The 23,348-nt window shown below is 43.0% G+C and overlaps 1 protein-coding gene across 6 annotated transcripts in view; it reads right to left on the bottom strand.

The window, feature by feature from the left end:
• Positions 1–23,348, bottom strand: part of dst (dystonin) — a 579,575-nt gene that overhangs the window by 83,579 nt on the left and 472,648 nt on the right. For all 6 annotated transcript variants that reach the window (XM_073056532.1, XM_073056533.1, XM_073056534.1 and 3 more), the window contains 3 exons: positions 14,153–14,272; positions 11,735–11,842; positions 11,122–11,340 (listed from right to left, as the gene is read on the bottom strand). In XM_073056532.1, coding sequence (XP_072912633.1) covers positions 11,122–11,340; positions 11,735–11,842; positions 14,153–14,272 — 447 coding nt within the window. The remainder of the gene's footprint in view (positions 1–11,121; positions 11,341–11,734; positions 11,843–14,152; positions 14,273–23,348) is intronic.

Below are 23,348 nucleotides of genomic sequence, written 5' to 3'. Positions count from 1 at the left end.
TATCTAATCTTGGACTCAGGTTCAAATACCATACAAACCTCAGATTTAAAATTAGCAACTGAACAAGCATCAATTACAACTTACATCTTGAAAACTGAATCAAACCACAATTACCCGGATTCCACAGAACAAAAACACTAGGAAGTCTGCAGATGCTGGAAATCCAAAGCAACACACACAAAATGCTGGAGGAACTCAGCAGGTCAAGCGACATCTATAGAAATGAATAGACAATTGATGTTTCAGGCCGAGACCCTTCTTCAGGACTGAGATGGAAGGGGAAAGATGTCAAACTTAAACGTGGGGGGAGGGGAAAGAGACTAGCTGGAAGATGATAGGTGAAGCTAAGTGGGTGAGAAAGGTCAGGGCTGGAGAAGAAAGAATCTGATAGGAGAGGAGAGTGGACCATTGGAAAAGGGGAAGAACCAGGGGACCCAGACAGAAGTAATAGGCAAGTGAGAAGAAGTAAAAGTAAAAGATTATAGAAGGGAACAGAGAGGGAAGGGAATTTGTTTACCGGAAGAAATCAATATTCATGCCATCAGGTTGAAGGGTACCAAACAGAATACAAGGTGTTGCTCCTCCATGCTGAGAGTGGCCTCATCTTCACTCCCTTCGCAATTCCCTTCGCCCATTCGTTCCTCCCCACTAATCTCCCTCCAGGCACATACCCAGAAGCAGCCCAAGTGCTACAACTGCCCATACACCTCCTCCTTCACCTCCATTCAGGGCCCCAAACAGTCCTTCCAGATGAGGCAACACTTCACCTGAAAATCTACTGGGTTCATATATTGCATCCTGTGCTCCCAATGTAGCCTCCTCTACACTGGTGAGACCAATTGTAAATTGAGGGATTGCGTCATTGAACACCTCTGCTCCTTTTGCCAAAATTGGAACTTCCCGATGGCTAAACATTTTAATTCCAATTCCCATTCCTGTTCCGACCTGTTGGTCCACGGCCTCCTCTACTGTCGTGATGAGGCTACCCTTAGGGTGGAGGAGCATCACCTTATATTCCATCTGGGTAGCCTCCAACCTGATGGCATGAATATTGATTTCTAGTTAAAAAAAAAATCCCCCCCCTGACCTTTTACTTCTTTCACTTGCCTATTACTTTCCCCTGGATCCCTCCTCCTTCCCTTTCTCATATGATCCACTCTCCTCTCCTATCAGATTCTTTCTTCTGCAGCTCTTGACCTTTCCCACCCACTTGGCTTCACCTATCACCTTCCAGCTAACCTCTTTCCCCTCCCCCTCCCCCTTTTTATCCTGGCACCTTCCCCCTTCAATCTCAGTCCTCAACAAGGGCCTCAGCCTGAAACGGTGACTCTCTATTCATTTCTATAGATGCTGCCTGACTTGCTGAGTTCCTCCAGCATTTTGTGTGTGTTGCCCCAGAATATAATCCTGTTTTCTTTAACTCGGATATGCAGATGTCTGCAATGTCTTCATAACAAATATATATTCATAAAATAACTGACTAATTACATATCAGGTCTTAAGTTTTGATACAAAACTAAATGTTTCAAAGAGTGTCTGTGAAACAGTTATATTTCTTGAGAAGCAGGCACACAATCGGAGTGTGCTGTACAGAGAGATCACAATATATTCCACACTTCAAGATGGATCAGAGAATTATGTTAGACTAATAACCCTCTAGTCAGTGCGTCGAGAATTTGAGGCCTGGAATTCAGGGTCTCATCATTGGTGAATCTTGAGGTCAGTATCAAAGATTAAACCTTGATTGATCGAAAGTTGAGGCCCAATAACAGAAGCCCTGGGTCTGCAAGTCTGCAACTCCACTGGAGAAGTCAGAGATTCGTTGTCTGCGAGTCTGAGATTCTGCTGGAGGCCCAGAGGCCTTGCCCTTGGCTTGTAGGCCTCTCTGTGGATGGGAGTGTGGGAAGGGGCTTGTTTTGCTGTTGTTGCTGCTTGTGTAATTCTGACGGACATTGTAGTGTTACGAATGTGCCACAACTCTGAGGGGCCGAAGGGTACAAAGTCGCCCCCTCCTTTTTGAGAATCGCAAGATCGCTATTAATTTGGGTCTGGGACCCAGGAAATGAGAGAGACACATGCAGAATCCACAAGGTTTGGAATGTGTCCTGGCCTCAGCGAAACAAAGCCACGGATAACGGCCATTGTCTCTTGGAGACGGAATTGTGTATTGAGTACTGTACTATTCATTGAAGCCCTCAGGGGATGACCAGAGTGGGCTGGTTGAGGGATTGCATCATCCCAACCTGATTGACATCTGAGACCCCATGAGTAAGGATAAAAGAGGGTCTGGGGAACAACCCCTTGAGACGCACCAGGAGAAACGCTGGAAATCCAGTGACAGCATTTTATAGCGAACGCCGGTGAGGGCTTGTGTGCGTCCTCCCTTGCCAGGGTGGCAGGCTCATCACGGAAGAACGGCTTAGCTAAAGGAGAGGCCACAAGTGAACGGCCACACTAACGAGACTCCGACGGATCGAAATCATAAAAGGAATTGGCAAGTTTCTCAAAAATCTCTCTCTCTCTCCAACAAAGGCTGCAGCCTGCATGAACTGAGTGACTTTTATACTTCCATCGGACAATACATTATCCCCTAGACAACGATAGAGCTTATTTCTTATTGATTATTATTATACCCGCACTTTTAGATTTAGTATTGACGACGTATATTATCTGTATGTTTGCATTGATATTATTTTTGTGTATTTTTACAAATAAATACTGTTAAAAATAGTATCATCAGGCTTCAACGGACCTCTCTATCTTTGCTGGTAAGTGACCCAGTTACAGGGTTCGTAACAGTAGGCATGCTATGTTGGCACCAGAATGTGTGGCAACTCTTTTAGGCTGCCCCAGCACATCCTTCCACTCTATTGGTTGTTAACACAAACGGCACAATCTGCAGGACCGTTGATAAATAAATGGATCTGAAACAAAGGACACACTCCGTCCAAGGCAACATCATGCGGTATAGTCAGAAATGACACAGTGTAACTGTAATTGAACCATGTCTTTGCAAAGATATATAATTTACAGCTTCTTGTGGTCAGATGCCTTTCCAGCAAGTCATCTAACCACAAGATCCAACAAAGGATTGTGAGGAATGCTGAGAGGATCATCAGGGTCTCTCTTCCACCCATCTGAGGCATTTCAAAGTAAATTTACTATCAAAGTGCACTTTTGTAACTATATACAACCCTGAGATTCATTTTCCTGCAGACACACTCAGTAAATCCAAGAATTATAATGGAACCCCACAGGTGGATAAACAATCAATGTGCCAAAGATAACAAACTGCAAATACAAAAGAAAAATAAAATCATAATAATCAATAAGCAATAAATATCAAGCACATGAGATGAAGAGTCCTTGAAAGTAAGTCCACGGGTTGTGGGAACAGTTCAGTGATGGGACAAGTGCAGTTCAGTGAAGTTATCTCCTTCGGTTCAAAAACCTGATGGTTGAGGGGTAATCACTGTTGCTGAACCTGATGGTGTGTCCTGAGGCTCCTGTACCTTCTTTCTGATGGCAGCAGCAAGAAGAGAGCATGAGTGGGTGATGGGGGACCCTGAATTGGATGCTGCTTTCCTGCAACAATGCTTCATGAATATGTGCTTACTGGTGGGGAGGGCTTTATCTGCGATGGACTGGGCCGCATCCACTACTTTTTGCAGGATTTTTAGTGAGGATGTTCTACGAGTCTGTGGTGGCCAGTGCTATCATGTTTGCTGGTGTGTGCTGGGGCAGCAGGCTGAGGATAGCAGACACCAACAGAATCAACAAACTCATTCGTAAGGCCAGTGATGTTGTGGTGGTGGAACTGGACTCTCTGACGGTGGTGTCTGAAAAGAGGATGCTGTCCAAGTTGCATGCCATCTTGGACAATGACTCCCATCCACTCCATAATGTACTGGTTAGGCACAGGAGTACATTCAGCCAGAGACTCATTCCACCGAGATACAACACTGAGCGTCATAGGAAGTCATTCCTGCCTGTGGCCATCAAACTTTACAACTCCTCCCTCAGAGTGTCAGACACCCTGAGCCAATAGGCTGGTCCTGGACTTATTTCCACTTGGCATGATTAACTTATTATTATTTAATTATTTATGGTTTTATATTGCTATATTTCTTCACTATTCTTGGTTGGTGCGGCTGTAATGAAACCCAGTTTCCCTCGGGATCAATAAAGTCTGTCTGTCTGTCAAGGGCAATGGCGTTTCCATACCACTCAGTGATGCAACCAGTTAACAAACTCTCCACCACACGTCTGCAAAAGGTTGTCAAAATATGTCATGCTGAATCTGCGCAAACTTCTAAGTAAATAGAAGCTCTGCTGTGCTTTCTTCATGATTGCATTTATTTGCTGGGCTGAGGAGAGGCCCTCCAAAATGATAGCATTGAGGAATTTAAAGTTGCTGAACATCTCCACCTTTGATCCCCCGATGAGGACTCAGTCAGGGACCTCATGTTTCCTCCTCCTGGTCAATAATCAGCTCCTTGGTCTTGCTGACATTGAAAGAGAGGTTACTGTTGTGGAACCACTCAGCAAGATTTTGAAACTCCCTCCTATATGCTGATTTCTCACCACATTTGACTCAGCCAAGGACAGTGGCAAACTTGAAAACGACATGGAGCTGTGCTTAGACACATAGTGAAGGGGGTAGAGCAGGGGGCTAAGTTCAGGGTACACCACCATGCTTGTGAAGGAAATTGTGGAGATGCTGTTGCAATCTGAAATGACTGCAAGTGAGGAAATCAAGGATTTGATTTCCTCAATGCACAAAGAGATACTGAGGCAAACATCTTGCAGATTATTGCTTAGTTTCGAGGGATTGACAGTATTGAATGCCAAACTTTATTTGATAAAGAGTTTGATTTTGCTGTCCTGATGTTCCAGGGTTGAGTGGAGAGCCAATGAAATGGCATCTTCTGTGCTCAGAGTAAGCCGCGGCTCGGTAAAACACATAACACAAAAATCCTTCATTTCCTTCTGACACAGCAATCTTGCCCTCAGGTTCTCAATATTTCTCCCTAGTGACTGCACATTTGCAAATAAGACGCTGGGTAGAGGGGTCCCATTCTTCTGTGTTTCAGCCTGCCTTGGAATCCCAACTCCTGCCTCACTTCCGGCCATGGTGATGTACCTTTGTTCGCTTAAAGGTGCCGTAAAGCTTGCTTGAGTTAAACTGCCGAGAATTCAGAGGATTGTGAAATCTTTATTTCATTGTCTATTCTATAGCTTAAAGGGAAATTAAATGTTGCAGATTGCAGTGAGAGTAGTTCAAAAGAAAGGTGCCATCTTAGCTTGCCACTTACCAGGAGCGCTGTATATGCTGTGCCCTTAGCATTGTCAATGATCCCCCCATCAGTCCAACAATCCCTGATCCTCTACCATCAGGCAGGAGGGACTGTAGCATTACAACAAGAGCTGTTAGGATGGGAAGCAGCTTCCTCCCCAGCCCGTGATACCACTGAAATACCTGCTACCACCTAGGTCTCACCGTGTTTCAAGAACCAGTAGCATTATACTGTTAACTATTTAGCTTTTGTTGTAAATGCACCTTATTATTGTTAATTTATGGTAGCTTGTGTTGTAAATGCACCTTATTATTGTTAATTTATGTTTGGTAACACTAGTTTATGTGTTGTGTGAGTTATAAGTGCTGTGTTGTGCACCTTGGTCTGGAGGAACATTGTTTCATTTGGCAATAACATGTATATAGTTGGATGACAATAAACTTGAACTTAAACTTCTAAATTCAAAGGAATATTCCATGTAAAGTCAGAATACAGGAAGTGGTTTAGTCCAGGTGACACCGAGTAAACACCAGCGATAGCATTCTAACTGGTTGCATCACCATCTGGTAAGGAGGGGCCACTGCACAGGATCGGAAGGGTGAAAATAAACTCGTTTCATCATGGGCAAAAGCCTCCCCAGCATCGAGGACATCTTCAAAAGACAATGCCCTGAAAAAACAGCAACCATCATTAAGCATTGAGGACGCCTACAGAAGACAATGCCTCAAAAAGGCAGTATCCATCACTCAGGGTTTGCCCTCTTCTCATTGCTACCATCAGGGAGGAGGTACAGGAGTCTGAAGACCCCTCTTCTCATTGCTACCATCAAAAACGTGGTACGGGAGCCAGAAGACACACACTCAACATTTTAGAAACAACTTCTTCCTCTCTGCCGTCAGATGCCCGAATGGACAATGAACCGGTGTACACTGCCTCACTTATTTTCTTATTGAATTTAATAGTTTTTTGAATTATGTATTGCTGCAGCAAAACAATAAGTTTCAGAACATATGCCTATTTGATTAAACTGATTTTGATTCTACCCTCTCTAAACACAAGGCAAATCAATTTAAATGTGTTACAGCTGAGGCACAACACATCTTTGCAGAGCAGGATGGTCTCTTTTAAAAACACAAATGGCAGAAGTAGACATAGAACAAGGTCTTTCAGTCTGTGCTTTGAAGCTTTTTGTTGGCCAAACAAAACCTTCACAAATTAACTTGCCAACCTTGAAATAACAGTCTTAAAGAGTACTCTGGGTGAAACAGTGAGAACATTTATTGTTTGGCAGTCATCCATGTCCCAGAGGGAAAAGGAAATTCAAACAAACAATCTCTTTGAAGATGACATCATGGGTGAAAGCTTGACCAAGGGGCCTAAAATACCGAGCCTTTTCCTGTGCTGAAACAAAGAGATTTCCAACGAAGTCAGAGGAAAAAACAAAAACACTGGCCTAGAATTTGTGAAAATAAAATGTCCAGGGAATTGTCAGAGCTCATAGACATCAATCCACCCAACAGGTAGTACCTTCCACACTGTATATCTGTAGGTGTAATGGGCAAATAAAAAAGTTACTATCAGCAATGGTGGATGCTCCCTGACCCTTGACCCTTAGAAATCAGGGATTCATTGAAGAATCCCGTAACAAGGCAGGAGTACGGTATTACAGTAGTCAGTGAAATGCTATCACAATGCCAGTGACCCAGGTTCAATTCAGCTACTGTCTGAATCAGAATCAGGTTTATTATCACCAGCATGTAATGCGAAATTTGTTAACCTAGCAGCAGCAGTTCAAAGCAACAAATAATCTAGCAGAGAGAAAAAAATAATAATAATAAACAAGTAAATCAATTACATATATTGAATAGATTAAAAAATGTGCAAAAACAGACATACTGTATATTAAAAAAAGGTGAGGTAGTGTCCAAAGCTTCAATGTCCATTTAGGAATTGGATGGCAGCGGGGAAGAAGCTGTTCCTGAATCGCTGAGTGTGTGCCTTCAGGTTTCTGTACCTCCTACCTGATGGTAACAGTGAGAAAAGGGCATGCCCTGGGTGCTGGAGGTCCTTAATAATGGACACTGCCTTTCTGAGACACCGCTCCCTAAAAATGTCCTTGGTACTTTGTAGGCTAGTGCCCAAGATGGAGCTGACTAGATTTACAACCCTCTGCAGCTTCTTTCGGTCCTGTGCAGTAGCCCCTCCATACCAGACAGTGATGCAGCCTGTTAGAATGCTCTCCATGGTACAACTACAGAGTTTTTTGAGTGTATTTGCCGACATTCCAAACCTCTTCAAACTCCTAATAAAGTATAGCCGTTGTCTTGCCTTCTTTATGACTACATCAATATGTTGGGACCAGGTTAGATACTCAGAGATCTTAACACCCAGGAACTTGAAGCTGCTCACTCTCTCCATTTCTGATCCCTCTATGAGGATTGATATGTGTTCCTTCGTCTTACCCTTCCTGAAGTCCACAATCAGCTCTTTTGTCTTACTGTCATTGAGTGCTAGGTTGTTGCTGTGGCACCACCCCACCAGTTGGCATATCTCACTCCTTTACACCCTCATCACCACCTGGGATTCCACCAACAATGGTTGTATCATCAGCAAATTTATAGATGGTATTTGAGCTATGCCTAGCCACACAGTCATGGGTATATAGAGAGTACAGCAGTGGGCTAAGCACACACTCCTGAGGTGCGCCAGTGTTTATCATCAGCATGGAGGACACATCATCACCAATCTGCACAGATTGTGGTCTTCCAGTTAGGAGGCTGAGGATCCAATTGCAGAGGGAGGTACAGAGGCCCAGGTTCTGCAACTTCTCAATCAGGATTGTGGGAGTGATGGTATTAAATGCTGAGCTATAGTCGATGAACAGCATCCTGACGTAGGTGTTTGTGTTGTCCAGGTGGTCTAAAGCCATGTGGAGAGCCATTGAGATTGTAAAAGGTGTTTGTCTATTTTCCCTGTCACCAGATGGGTTTCCTCTGGAACCTCTGGTTTCCTCCCACAGACCAAAGATGTTTGGGTTAGTAGGTTAATTGGTCACAAGTGCAAACAGGCTTGTTGGGCTGGAAGGTCCTGTTACCTGTATCTCTAAATAAATAAAGTTTAATGTGTCGCAACTGGCCTTACAAAGTTGGTTTGAACAGAACGGAAATGTGCGGGTTCTTCAGAATAAGTGTAACATCTTTTAGGCAAAGTCTCAGTAGAAAGAAACTTGTTAAATCTTCCTTGTTTTTCTCCCTCAAACATACACAGATACTTCTTAAAACTGTGTTGTGGCAAAATATATTTTTTATAAAATAAAACTTCTGAATCAAAGGAAAACACAAGGAATTTAAGTAAGATCCTGACTTTTTGATTGTATGAGAAACAGTCGATGTTTTAAGTATAAAAAGCTTTTCATTGTACTGAATAAGTCACAGTCAGCAACCGAGGATTCTTCACCATTTAGTGCAATGGGTTTACTTTGGCTATGTTCCACATACTCCCAGTACAAGCCTGGTCACTAGCAAAGTTTCACCATCAGGGATTTCTCCCACAATTTACTTAAGTTTTTGCAATATACACAAACATTTTTGAATTTACTCTGGAAATTGGCAAAAACTGACAACAAAATCTTCCCTTTGTATTCGAAAGAAAGAAACCTAATTCATTAATTTAGCCCTTTTCCAATGTGTTGTATGCTGCAACTTTAGAAAATGCTTCTAATCTTTCAATACCAGGTATTTAGCTCATTTATCTGATGACTGATGTGCTAATTGGAAAGGGAGAGATCATGCTTGTGGAACATAATATGGTCTGGCTTGCTAACTCATAAGAATGTGAAAATTTTATAAATTAAGCTAGCAACAGCATCAATAGAGAAACCTAGTGCGCGATCAGAATCCTGTTCCAAGGTGAATGATTCTTTCCCCTTACAGAGATTTTTGAGGTAAATAAGCCAGGCATAAACAATCCAGCAATATTTTCTGAAGTAAATTTCAATGTAGATGAAAATAAAACCATTAGCATACTGGAAACTATCATTTTAAAATCTCCAGTGCGAAGGAGAGTTAACAGTAGCCTCCATAACCTGATATATTCCAGCACAGGGGCATGGGGCAGTCAGTAGCTGAAAGCACACAAAGGAACACCTGCTCCGAGTGAATTTATTCACAAATGGTAATCTGAACTGACAGGGAGACATTACAAGAACAAATTGTATTGATAAATCATTCATCCAGTGGAGAAGATGCACTAACCTACAAATTTTACAATCCAGGAATCTGTACATTTCAAGATTATGTAAATCAACATCATCTCGGGAACATCAGTGTCAGAACACGTCAGATGCTTTTTAACTTAATGCTCGAAGCACTGATTGAGAAGCAGAAGGACAGAAACTACAGGGATGAAAACAGAGCCTTACTGATCCCCTAAGACCATGGATATAGTACTTGGAGAGGTCAAACAGATCAGGATTATACGCTGTAAGACTTTAGAATAATGAGAAGTGACCACAAGGAAACTTACGAATCTTACAAGGCTTTACTGGGTTGGTGCAGAATTTACTCTTCCTTTGACTAGATCCAAGGGCCACAGGTTGAAATTAAGAGGGTGACCATGAGGAAAAATTACTTCACCCAGGGGGTGATGAATCTTTCAAATTCTCACCTCAAAAGGCTTGTGAAGGTTCAATCACCAAAGATATGCATATAGCCACTGATCAATTTTCAAATATTAAGGCAAGTAAGGGATTTGGAATTTGTGCAAGAAAGTGGCTTTACAATAAGAGACCAGTTAATGATCTTACTGAATGATATAGCAGGTTATGAGGGGCCGAATAGCCTTCTCCTTCCACTTTTTATGTTCTCACATTCTTCCACCAACTACTGAGATGTGGTGTATAAAACAATCTGCAAAAATGTATTTTGGGCAAAGAGTATACTTGAATAATAATTTGTGGATTACACAGAGACTTTCTGTTATGTTCTTATCACATCTGAAGTGTAAGCAGACTCACTTATCCCAACAGGTTCTGTTACTGTAGCAGGAAGAAGTTACCGAGAGCAGCTAGTTACAGTGCAGCAGTAACTGCATGGAGAAATACATCACCTGAACACCTTTGACTGGCCTTTCTGTGATCAGGGTTCTTTACAGATCAGAGTGGCCCCACTAATGAGAAGCTCAAAGAAGACCATCACATTGAGATCACAACCGGGTGAAATCTACATTAAGCCACAGAACTGGACACAGACACACCGGAATAAGACATAGCACCAGAATTAGGCCATTCAGCCCATTGAGTCTGTTCTACCATTCCATCATAGCTGATTTATTACCTCTCTCAATCCCATTCTCCTGCCTTCTCCTCATAATCTTTGATGCCCTTACTATCAACCTCCGCTTTAAATATACCCAATGACTAGGCCTCCACAGCCAGCAGTGGCAATGAATTCCACAGATCCACCGCCCTCTGGCAAAAAAAAGTCCTTCTCATCTCTGTTCTGAAGGGATTCTGAGGTGGTGCCCTTTGTTCCTAGAGGCTCCCATTTTTGAAAACATCCTCTCCATGTCCATTCTATCTAGTCCTTCAGGCCTTTCTATATTCGAAAGGTTTCAATGAGATGCCCCCCACCATCCTTCTAAACTCCAGACAGTAAAATATTAGAATACATATTTTTGCTCTCAATTTCACAAGCCCTTTCCATCTTCTACCCATCACCTCCCAGCCTCTCACTTCATCCCCGTTCCCCCAACCTTCCCCCTCACCTGGCCTCCACTCAGCCAAGAACATGCCAGTCAGAGAGGGTTGATTCACCCATTCACTTACCCGAAGTTCCTCCTGTTGCTGCTTCAAAAGTTCAAACTCGATGGCAGGGGTCGGTAACTGTGAGATCAACGCCCGAGTCTCTTCAAGCCAAGGCCAGAGCTCCTCGTAGGTCTCACAAAACTGGTTGACCAGAGACTGGGCCCGTTCGAGCTGCAAGTATCGCTCAGCGTTCATCTGACTGATCACCTCATACTGCTTCTGAAGGGTGTCCAGCTTTTTCTAAAACACAACCCAAAGCACTTCTGTCAATGAAATAATAAACACAGGAGACTCTGCGGATGCTGGAAATCCAGAGTAACACACACAAAATGCTGGAGGAACTCAGCAGGTCAGGCAGCATCTGCGGAGAGGAATAAGCAGTCAATGTTTCAGGTCCTGAAGAAGGGTCCTGGCCTAAAGCATCCTCTCCAGAGACGCAGCTCAACCTGCTGAGTTCCTCCAGCATTTTCTGTGTTTCTCTGACAACAAAAGTAGTAAATGATCACTTTAAATAAATTTTATTTTCCTCATTCACACTTCATTGCTCAAACTCATGTTTATAATCATTTCAGACTAATGTGACTCACACAAACTCCAACATAAGGCAATTAAAATGCATCCTTCATTCTCATACCTTCAGGGATATTTTCTCCTCTTCGGTGCTGGAATTCATAATTTGATCCCCTTTCGCCACCAGCTCATCAATTGTATCTTTGTGTCGCAAAATGTCCATAGAAAAGGCCTTCAAACACAGAAGAATGTGTCAGCACTGATGATTTTGTTTTTTAATTGCAGGATTAAATAGAACTACTACACTGCTTCTGAGAGTCTGTTGGGGTCGTCTACTGTATCCAGTGCTAAAGGTGCAGCCTCCACCTCGGTGAAACCCAACGTAGATTGCAGAACCGCTTTGCTGAGCACTTTTGGTCCAAAGGCAATAAGCAGGATTTCCCAGTGACTCTCCTCCCCCCATTTTAATTCCAATCCCCCCTCCCATTCCGACATGACAGTTCATGGCCTCTGCCATGATACGGCCACTCTCAGGTTGGAGCGACGGGACCTCATATTCTGTCTGATGGAATGAACATTGATTTCTCCAACTTCTGGTAGTTTCTCCCCTTCTCTTGTTTTCCATTCTGTATTCTGGCTCGCCTCTTACCTCTTCTCCTCTCCACACCTGCCCATCATCTACCCCTGGTGCTCATCCTCCTTTCCCTTTCTCCCATGGTCCACCCTTCTTTTTCAGTCTTTTCTCTCTTCTGCCCGTCACCTTCCAGCTTCTCAGTTCACCCCTCCCTCCCCCTCCCACCTACCTTTCCCCCCTCACCTGGTTTTACCTATCACATGCCAACTTGTACACCGTCCCCTCCCTCCACCTTCTTATTCTGGCTCCCTCCCCCCCCCCACCCTCCTTTCCAATTCTGCTGAAGCCACGTCTGGGAATGTCGACTCTATTCCTGTCCATGGATGCTGCTGACTGCTGATTTCCTCCAGCATTTTGTATATGTTAATATTAAATATTACTTCACCAGCTACCTCCTGAAAGTTTCAAGTTAAACGGAGGCAATGAGAAGAGTCCTGCCCAAACTGCAGAGACAACTGACTCCAAGGAGAACAGGAACAATATCAGGGACCAGGCAGATGTGATTGGGATCTGTCACCTAGGCACACCAATAACTGGCCCACTTCTGTCGAGCTCTTGATTCTGACACTATTTGACTGAAGTTTAAAGATTATGTGAGGGGCAGGATTTTTTTTTAACCCAGAGAAGGATTACCAGGTGTAGTAATAGAAGCAGACAGTTTGGTGGAATTTAGAGGATTTTAGATAGATACAGGAACATGAAGGGATTATGGATGTGATACAGAGGAAGAGGATAATCAGGACAATTTGGCATCGAAGTCGGCACATGGGCCGAATAGCCTGCCCAGTGCTGTACTGTTCTATGATGCCACAGCCAAGTGGTTCTAGCAATGAATGAAATGCATGTCATAGGGAAGTAGATTCCTAAGGATTACTGTCCTTGTCTGATCTGCTTTCCAATTCTTGCAATGACAACCTGTGGAGAAGGGACTCCAAGGAGAAGCTGAGGGAGGGCACCAGGTTAAAGGAAATAGCTGTTTTATGTTGCCTTTCCCTTTATACAAGGGGATTATAAGCAATGAAAAATAGGTAAGAGAGGGCTAGTTAGAAGTGATGAAGGTGAGGCACTACAAATGATACAACCCAATTGTGACCAGGAAAAAATGTGGCATCTCTTGCACCAAGCCATCATTAGCTCTTTAAATGGTCAAGTGGCCCAATGATCCCCATGAAGCAACATTCAAAGCACAGAGTAAATTTGTTATCAAAGTATATATATGCCACCATATACAACCCTGAGATTCATTTTCTTGCAGGCATTCACAAAAAATACAATAAAATCAACGAAATACAAAAGAATCAATGAAAAACTACTCACAAAGACTGGCAAACAATCACTGAGAAAAAGAATTCAAATTGTGTAAAACACAAAAATAATTAAACAAACTGACAGATAAATAATACCGAGAACATGAGTCATAGACTCCTTGAAAGTGAGCCCGTAGGCTGTGGAATCAGCTCAGAGTTGAGGTGAGTGAAGTTATGGTTCAAAAGTCCGATGGCTATTCCTGAACCTTGTTCTGGAACTGCTCCTGAACATGAGGAATGAATGAGCACGACCTTTGCTGCCCTGAAATGTTGGCCCCTCAGTGCACACCATCAGATGAATATATTCTGAGCAGCATTACTCCCAGCTGCACTAACTGCAATGGCACACAGCCAGCACTGCAAATGCGGAGCAGTCCCAAGTATTCATGCTTTTGACAAGTGTTTACATCTCAGAGTACAGATGTACAGAGGAAAGGCCTGAGTACTATAAGCAAGGTCTCACTCGTCAGGAAATAGGTGCTGTTGCAACAAACTGGATGGTCATCTTGAGAAACAGTGCCTCTTTTACATACGATCATAATGGACCCGCCATTATACTGTAATCACACACAGACATTGGCCGTCAAGCACACTGTGTTACCTTTTGAACTTGCAGTTCAGCAGAAGTCTGGTCTTGCTCAAGCCTTATGTCGCCAAGTGATCTCAACTTCCTCTCTGTTTCTGCGATCCAGGCAATCTCTGCATCTGCTCTTTGCTCAAACTGATAAGAAGGAAGGACAGGGAGTCAAGTCATGGAATGGAGTCTTCCAACTCCCACACCCAATACAACATCAAGCAGGTTTCACATCAGCCATTCTCTAAAAGGAGCAAATGCTTCCAGGTCCTTGGCCCAGTGCAGGCAGCCACTTGTAGCCAAAGGACACGAAGCTGGTTATCTCTCCCCTTGACCAACATCAACGTTTCTCCTGCTGCACCAGGGCAGACTGCAGTCATCCATCACCTAACACTTCTTCCACAGGATCTATTGAAAAAGCTTTGATTGTCCAAGAGGGTCGGGAGAAAGGTGGGGTGTGTGTGTGTGTGTGTGTGTGTGTGTGTGTGTGTGTGTGTGTGTGTGTGTGTGTGTGTGTGTGTGTGTGTGTGTGTGTGTGTGTGTGTGTGTGTGTGTGTGTGTGTGTGTGTGTGTGTGTGTGTGTGTGTGTGTGTGTGTGTGTGTGTGTGTGTGTGTGTGTGTGTGTGTGTGTGTGTGTGTGTTTATTTTATGTATATAAGATTTTATTTTATAATTATTCATTCATTCAGGCATGCAGAGCAGAACGGGCTCTCCCAACCCAATGAGCTATACCACCCAGCAAATCACTAGCCTAATCACAGGATAATTTATAATAGTCAATTAACCTACTGACCTGTTTGTCTTGTGGGAGGAAACCAGAGCACCTGGGGAAAGCACATGGTTCATGGGGAGAACGTACAAACTCCTTACAGATAGCAAACACCCCAAGCTGTAATGGTGTCACACTGACCGCTACACACCAGTGGCACCCCATATATATTATATACATCATAATCTTACCCCACTTGCCCCTGTACTCTTAGCCTCCGAAAGGGGAATGATTACCTATCTGTGGGCAGTGGCATTAAGGGGAATGTGCACTGTATATATTTCTATGACTTATACAGAAATTATATAGCTGCACTGCAATGAAACAGGCCTTTTGGCCCATTATGTCAATGCTAACCATCAACCGCCTATTTACACTAATCCTATTTTATCTCCCTAAATTCCAGCAATGCCGTGATGAAAGACCTCATTATCCAGGCCATGCCCTCTTCTCATCACGACCACTGGGGAGGAAGTACAGGAACCTGAAGACATAGACTCAAGTTTTAGGAACAGATTCCTGAACAATCCATACTGTTTCACCATGAATACTACTTTGTTATTTTTACACTATTCATTGATGTTTTCCATACTTTTATTGTAACTTATAATTTTTATGAACCATTGCCACGAACAAACAATAATCCATGACTACTTCTTTATGTACCTCCTGAACTAATAAAGTGCCCACCGAGTGCATGTTAGTGGCCAAGGTTCGATGAGTTGTGCTTTCAGAGATGCTCTTCTGCACGCCTCTGTTGTAATGCATGCTTATTTGAGACTGTTGCCTTCCTGTCAGCTTGAAACGGTCTCGTTCTCCTCTGAACTCTCCCATTAACACGGCATTTTCACCCACAGAACTGCCACGCAGTTGTTGTTTTTTATCACAACATTCTCTCTAAATTCCAGAGCCTGGTGTGCATGACAACCCCAGGAGATCTGCAATTTCTGGGATACTCAACCCTCCACTCCCACGTGTGCTGGCGTTGCAGAGGGTCCACAGGAGGTTCACATGAATAATTCCAAAAACGAAAGGGTTAATGTTTGAGAGGCATTTGATGGCTCTGGACCTGTATCAGCTAGAGTTGAGAAGAATCATTGAAACCTATCGAATTTTAAAAGGCCTAGATAGAGTGTATGTGGAGCAGATGTTTCCTATAGTGGGTGAGTCTGGAATAGAGGGTACATCCTCAGAATAGAGGGACTTCTATTTAGGACAAAGATAAGGAGGAATTTCTTTAGCCAGAGGGCAGTGAATCAGTGGGATTCATTGCCACAGATGGCTGTGGAGGCCAAGTTATTGGGTGTTTTTAAAGCAGAGGTGATAGGGTCTTGATTAGTCAGGGCATCAAAGGCTATGGGATGAAGGCAGGAGAATGGGGTTGATAGGGATAATAAATCAGCCATAATAGAATGGAGGAGCAGACTTGATGGGCTGTATGGCTGAGTTTTGTACCTATATCTTATGGCACCAAGCTCCCCCCAAGTTCTGCCTACATATTCAGAGGTAATTTACAGAGGTCAATTAATCTGCACATCTTGGGAAACTGGGGCACCTGGGAGAAACATGCATGGTCATAGAGAGAACTTGCAAACTCCACGCCAATAGAACTGAAATCGGTCACTAGCGCTGTTGTACCAACTGCACCATTGATCTGGCCTTGGTGCAGAGAAGATTGTAGTCGTGCTACTCTAGCTATCAAGAAGCGATGTTTAGAGTAACGCGCAGCATGGCAGTGTAGCAGTTAGTCTTACTGCATTAGCAATATGCATTCAATTTCACCACTGTCTATCAGGAGTTTGTACACTCCCCTGTGCTCCGCTTTCTGCCCAAATTCCAAAGATTTACAGATTAGGGTTAAGTAAATTGTGGACATACTATGTTGGCACCGGAACTATGGCAACACTTGCAGGCTGTCCCCAGCACACAGTTGTCACAAATGACACTTTTTACAGTATGTTTCGATGTACATGTGACAAATAATCTAAAAGGAGGGAAGTTGTGGCTCTCTAGTTCATCGCTGCCTCACATTTTGCGAGGTTTATACTCCTGCTACGCCTGGGTGACTCGCTCTCTGGGCCACTGCTGAGCTGGCAAACAGAATACCAGCACCAGCTCCAACAGTGTGAATACTGACCCGACATTTCCCCTCACAGCCCTCTACCCCAACCACATTGTCCCTTTTAAGTGATCCGCAATTCTGATTGCTAATTTCTCACAACTCATTCAGGAACTCTGCACTAACTTGAGCCTCTGAAATCCTCTTCTCCTGTGGTGTTACCTTAAGACACAACAGCAGAATTAGGCTGTATGGCCCATCGAGTCTGCTCCACTGTTCCTTCATGGCTTATTGATTATTCCTCTCAACCACATTCTCCTGACTTCTCCCTGTAATCTTTGATGCCCTTACTAATGGAAAACTTTTCAACTTCTGCCTTAAATACAATATCCCGAATGACTTTGCCTCCATAGTTGTCCATGACAATAAATTCCATAAATTCATCAGCTTCTGACTGAAGAAATTCGTCACCTCTGTTCTAGATGGGCATGCTTATATTCTGAGGCTGCGCTGCCTTGTCCTAGACACCTTTCTACGTCACTATCTAGGCCATTCAATATTCTACAGGTTTCAATGAGATCTCCCCTCACTTTTCTAAACTCTAACGAGGCCCACAGTCATCAACTATTACATTAACACTTTCATTCCAGGGATTTTTCACATTACCCTCTTCTGGACCCTCTCCAATGCCAGCACAATCTTTCTTAGATAAGGCGCCCAAAACTGTTCACAATACTCCAAGTGTGGCTTGATCAAAGCCTGATAAAACCTCAGCATTACATCCTTGCTTTTAAGCTCTAGTTCTCTAGAAATGAATGCTAACATTCAGAAACTTCATGTGAAACCCACAAAAACACAGAGTTTCACCATGGGATCACTACCACCCCTAACATGGCAACACACAACAGAACCGTGCTGGCATTCCCACACAAAATACACGATCTTGTACAAATCTGCATGCAGTTCAGCTTGTAAAGAGGCAACATATTACAGGAGGTACTATAATTGCTTCCAGTAGCTCCAAGGTACTGATTACGGAAGCAGTGATAAATATCCATTTCAGAAATAATTAGCTTGTAATCTCTGTAATTTCCCACTAATAATTCAGGCCATGTTTTATGAAAATATGTCCCTATTTACCCTTCCCCTCATATTAATGCCTTAATAATTCAACATGTTAGAAAGTAAAAATATAATTTGCATTATAATCTGCCTAACAAAACACCTGGACATTCCAATTATATAGTATATAAAAGCAATATTATATTATTTAGATACATGGATACTTTATTGATCCAAAAAAAAAATCACAGTAGCATTACGAGTGCACAGATATACAAATATTTGAATAGAAGAAAGAAAGAATAAAAAATAAGTGACCTCAAACAGTCTAAAAGGAGGGGGGTCATCACTTCCCTGGCAATAGGTTGACTCATTATAGAGCCTAATGGTTGAGGGTAAGAATGACCTCATATAGCACTCTTTGGAGCAGTGTAGTTGTCTTAGTCTATCACTAAAAGTGCTCCTCTGCTCAGCCAAGGCGGCATGCAGAGCGTGAGAAACATTGTCCAGAATTGCCAGGATTTTCCATAGGATCCTTTGTTCTATCACAGCCTCCAGTATGTCCAGCTTGACTCCTATAACAGAACCAGTCTTTCTAATCAGTTTATTGAGCCTGTTGGCATCACCCATATTGATACCATTGCCCCAGCACACCACCGTATAGAAGATTGTACTGGTGACAAAAGACTTGTAGAACATGTGAAGGAGAAGCCTGCATTATCCAAAGGACCTCAGTCTCCTCAGGAAGAAAAGGTGACTCTGGCCCTTCTTGTACACAGACTCTAGGCTGGTGCTCCACTCAAGTCTGTCATCCAGGTGCAACCCCCAGGTCCTCACTATCAATAGTAACAGGGAGCAATGCAGGATTAGTCTTCCTAAAGTCCATCACCATCTCCTTTCTCCTACTGATGTTAAGATGCAGTTGATTCAGCTAGCACCATTTGGCAAAGTCCTCCACCAGGGTCCTGTATTTACCCTTCCATCCTCCCTTTACACACCCAACTATTGCTGAGTCATCAGAGAATTTCTGCAGATGACATGACTCAGTTCAGTGTTGTATTTATATTGTAATGTATAAATAGTTAAACAAAAATATATTTTGATCTTGTTTAATAATAAAAGGTCATCTGTTATGTATTAGGCTCCTCAATTTCCCTGCAGTAGTGACCACACAATAGCTCACTGGCTGTGAAGCACTTGAAAAAGCTAGTGGAGCGGCTGCCTCACAATGCCATAAAGGTCCAAGTTCAATCCTGTTCTCAGCTGCTGTCTGTGTGGAGTTTGAACATCTTCCCTCAAACAGCAAGGGCTTTTAACAGCTACTCCAGTTTACTCCCACATCCCAAAGACATGTCAGATGATAGGCTGATTGATTGCTGTAAATCGCCCCTAGTGCTTTGGTGACTGGCACAGTCGGATCGGAGTTGAGGAGAACGAGGGGAGAATAAAAAAAGGGATTAATGATAGATAGATAGATAGATAGATACTTTATTCATCCCCATGGGGAAATTCAACTTTTTTTCCAATGTCCCATACACTTGTTGTAGCAAAACTAATTACATACAATACTTAACTCAGTAAAAAATATGATATGCATCTAAATCACTATCTCAAAAAGCATTACTAATAGCTTTTAAAAAGTTCTTAAGTCCTGGCGGTAGAATTGTAAAGCCTAATGGCATTGGGGAGTATTGACCTCTTCATCCTGTCTGAGGAGCATTGCATCGATAGTAACCTGTCGCTGAAACTGCTTCTCTGTCTCTGGATGGTGCTATGTAGAGGATGTTCAGAGTTATCCATAATTGACCGTAGCCTACTCAGCGCCCTTCGCTCAGCTACCGATGTTAAACTCTCGAGTACTTTGCCCACGACAGAGCCCGCCTTCCTTACCAGCTTATTAAGACGTGAGGCGTCCCTCTTCTTAACGCTTCCTCCCCAACACGCCACCACAAAGAAGAGGGCGCTCTCCACAACTGACCTATAGAACATCTTCAGCATCTCACTACAGACATTGAATAACGCCAACCTTCTTAGGAAGTACAGTCGACTCTGTGCCTTCCTGCACAAGGCATCTGTGTTGGCAGTCCAGTCTAGCTTCTCGTCTAACTGTACTCCCAGATACTTGTAGGTCTTAACCTGCTCCACATATTCTCCATTAATGATCACTGGCTCCATATGAGGCCTAGATCTCCTAAAGTCCACCACCATCTCCTTGGTCTTGGTGATATTGAGACGCAGGTAGTTTGAGTTGCACCATATCACAAAGTCCTGTATCAGTTTCCTATACTCCTCCTCCTGTCCATTCCTGACACACCCCACTATGGCCGTGTCATCAGCGAACTTCTGTACATGGCAGGACTCCGAGTTATATTGGAAGTCTGATGTGTACAGGGTGAACAGGACCGGAGAGAGTACGGTTCCCTGCGGCGCCCCTGTGCTGCTGACCACCGTGTCAGACCTACAGTCTCCCAACCGCACATACTGAGGTCTATCTGTCAAGTAGTCCACTATCCAATCCACCATGTGAGAGTCTACTCCCATCTCAGTTAGTTTGTGCCTTAAGATCTTGGGCTGGATGGTGTTAAAGGCACTAGAGAAGTCAAGGAATGTAATCCTCACAGCACAACTGACCCCCTCTAGGTGAGAGAGTGATTTGTGCAGCAAGTGGATGACTGATGGCTGGTGCAGACCCTCTGGGCCAAAGGGACTTTCTTCATGCTATTTCTCCCTCCTTTAACATATCAAGATAATGACAGGAGTCACAGAAATGAAAGCCCATTTTCTTGGTTAAACAATGTTATTTGCAGTCCCAGGGTCAGTGATAATCTACAGGTTTAACATCTAGTTTAACATCACTCATACATTGATCTACCGGCAATTTGCTGAGAATTTGTAATGTCTGGTTTCAGACTTAGAATTTATGCCATCATTAATGAATCCACTGTAAACAATTGTAAACCCCCTCTCCCCACCTTTATGATAATCATATCCAAATCTGTGTTATCTTTTTACTGAAGGTTTAAGAATTCTTCAAATAAAAATCATCGTGTATTTAAGCAAAAATGAAACTGGGGTTGTCAGAGCCGGCTTCTGTACAAATATCCCTATACCTAGCGTCACTTGATGCAAATACAATCAGTCTATGTATCAGTCTAAGCTAGTCTTATGTATTTCTATTTGTTGTGTTTTATTCGTTCTTTATGCTTTTGTTTTTATGCTGCATCAGATCCAGAGCAACAATCATTTCATTCTCCTTTACAATCTTGAAATACAAAACACTCAAAACTTTTAAAAGTGGTTTTTGAAATGTTACAAGATCCCAGAATAAATACCACTCTGGAAAATTTTAAGAACGCAGGCCAAGTTTATTCTTGGATCAGACAGGCTTTGCTAACTTATTGAGCGGTCAGTCGATCCTACAAGAGTTGGAAAGTGACATCTTACTCATATTAAGGCAGGGTGACCTTTGTAACTCCAACTCTAAATGTCTAGACTGAAATAATAATAAAAAAAAAATAGAATGTGTTTTGCTCCATTTTGGTTCTATTTTGAACTAAAAGTTCACACAAGGCATCATTCAGGGACCCTGGTACCCAGCTCACTCAGCATTACATATAGATGGCACCATTAGTTCATGGAATAAAATATCTTTACTAATAAAAAAACAAGAAAACAACACAAAATTGTCAGAACTAAACAGCTTACTAAATGTGTTCATGTTGTTCACGCTTACTCAGACAATGAAAGACCATAAGACATAAGAGCAGAATTAGACAATTTGGTCTACTGAGTCTGTCCTGTCAATCTATCACAGCTGATTTATTATCCCTCTCAATCCTATTCTCCTGCCTTTTTCCCATAACCTTTGACTCCTTTGCTAATACAGAACTTATCAATCTCTGCTTTAATTATATCCAATAATTTGGCCACCACAACGGTCTGTGGCAATAAATCCCACAGATTCAACACCATCTGGCTAGAGAAATTCCTCCTCAGCTCTGTTCTAAAGGGTTGTCCCTCTATTCTGAGGCTGTGCCCTCTGCTCCTAGGCTCTCCCACTATTGGAAACATGCTCTCCACATCCATGGTGCTTAGTCAATGAGAGCGCCAAAATGCAATGGCCCTTCTTACAACTGACTCATTCTGGGAAGGATTTCTGAATGCCAGTTGAGGTAACGGTGTTTAGTCAGAAAATCAGATTCTTGCAGATTGTTGATGGCTCATTTCATTATCTTACTGCTGGCTCCTTGAATCATAGCTAGTGCTCCTACCCCGTTTTTTGCCAACTGTCTTCCAATTCCCTCCAACCTCTTTAAAAAATTAATCAGTTCCATGGCTTTGGTGCAAATCCTCCTCATTACCGAGATTCTGGTACGAGAATTAGGTATAGGACTAGCAAAAGACGTTTGACTGAAGACCCTACAAAGGATTCTGAAGACTGATGAGAGGATCTTTCTTCTACCCATCTATGATATTTATCCAGAGCGCTGCGTACACAGGGCCCTTAGTGTTGTCAGTGATGTCTCCCATCCATCCCACAATCTCTTTGGCCCCCTACTATCAGTCAAAAAACCATAAGACTTACCAGCAGAATTAGGCCATTTAGTCTAACGAGTCTCCTCCACCATTTCATCATGGCTGATTCATTTCCCCCTCAACCCCATTCTCCTGCCTTCTCCCCATAACCTTTCATGCCCTGACTATCAAGAACCTATCAACTTCCACCTTAAAAGCACCATGGACCCATTCTCCACTGTCGCCTGTTGTAATCAATTCCACAGACTCACCAACTTCTGGCTAAAAAATTCCTCCTCATCTCTGCTCTGAATAGACATCACTCTATTTTGAGGCTGTGCCCTCTGGTCCTAGACTCCTCCACCAAAGGAAACATCCTCTTCACATCCACTCTATCTAGGCCTTTGAACATTCAATGAGATCCCCCCCCCCCCCCCCCCACCATTCTTCTAAATTCCAGCAATAACAGGCCCAGAGCCTTCAATTGGTGCTCATATGACAAACCTTTAATTCTCAGAATTATTCTTGTGAATCTGCTCAAAACATCCTTTCTTGTATACAGGGCCCAAACCTGCTCACAATACTCCAAGTGAGAACTCACCAGTGCCATATACAGCCTCAGCATTGCAACCTTGCTTTTATATTCTAGTTTTCTTGAAATGAATGCTAACATTGCATTTGCTTTCTTCACTATCGATTCAACTTGCAAGTTAACCTCCTGCAAGAGGACTCCCAAATTCCTTAGCAACTCGGATTTTTGAATATCTCCCCATTCAGAAAATAGTCTATGCTTTCATTTCTTCTACCAAAATTTAGGG

The sequence above is a fragment of the Hemitrygon akajei genome, chromosome 9 (assembly GCF_048418815.1).
Source record: "Hemitrygon akajei chromosome 9, sHemAka1.3, whole genome shotgun sequence".
Taxonomy (NCBI): domain Eukaryota; kingdom Metazoa; phylum Chordata; class Chondrichthyes; order Myliobatiformes; family Dasyatidae; genus Hemitrygon; species Hemitrygon akajei.
The sequence above is the reverse complement of the archived record's forward strand: the minus strand, read 5'-3'. Positions and strand labels throughout refer to the sequence as shown.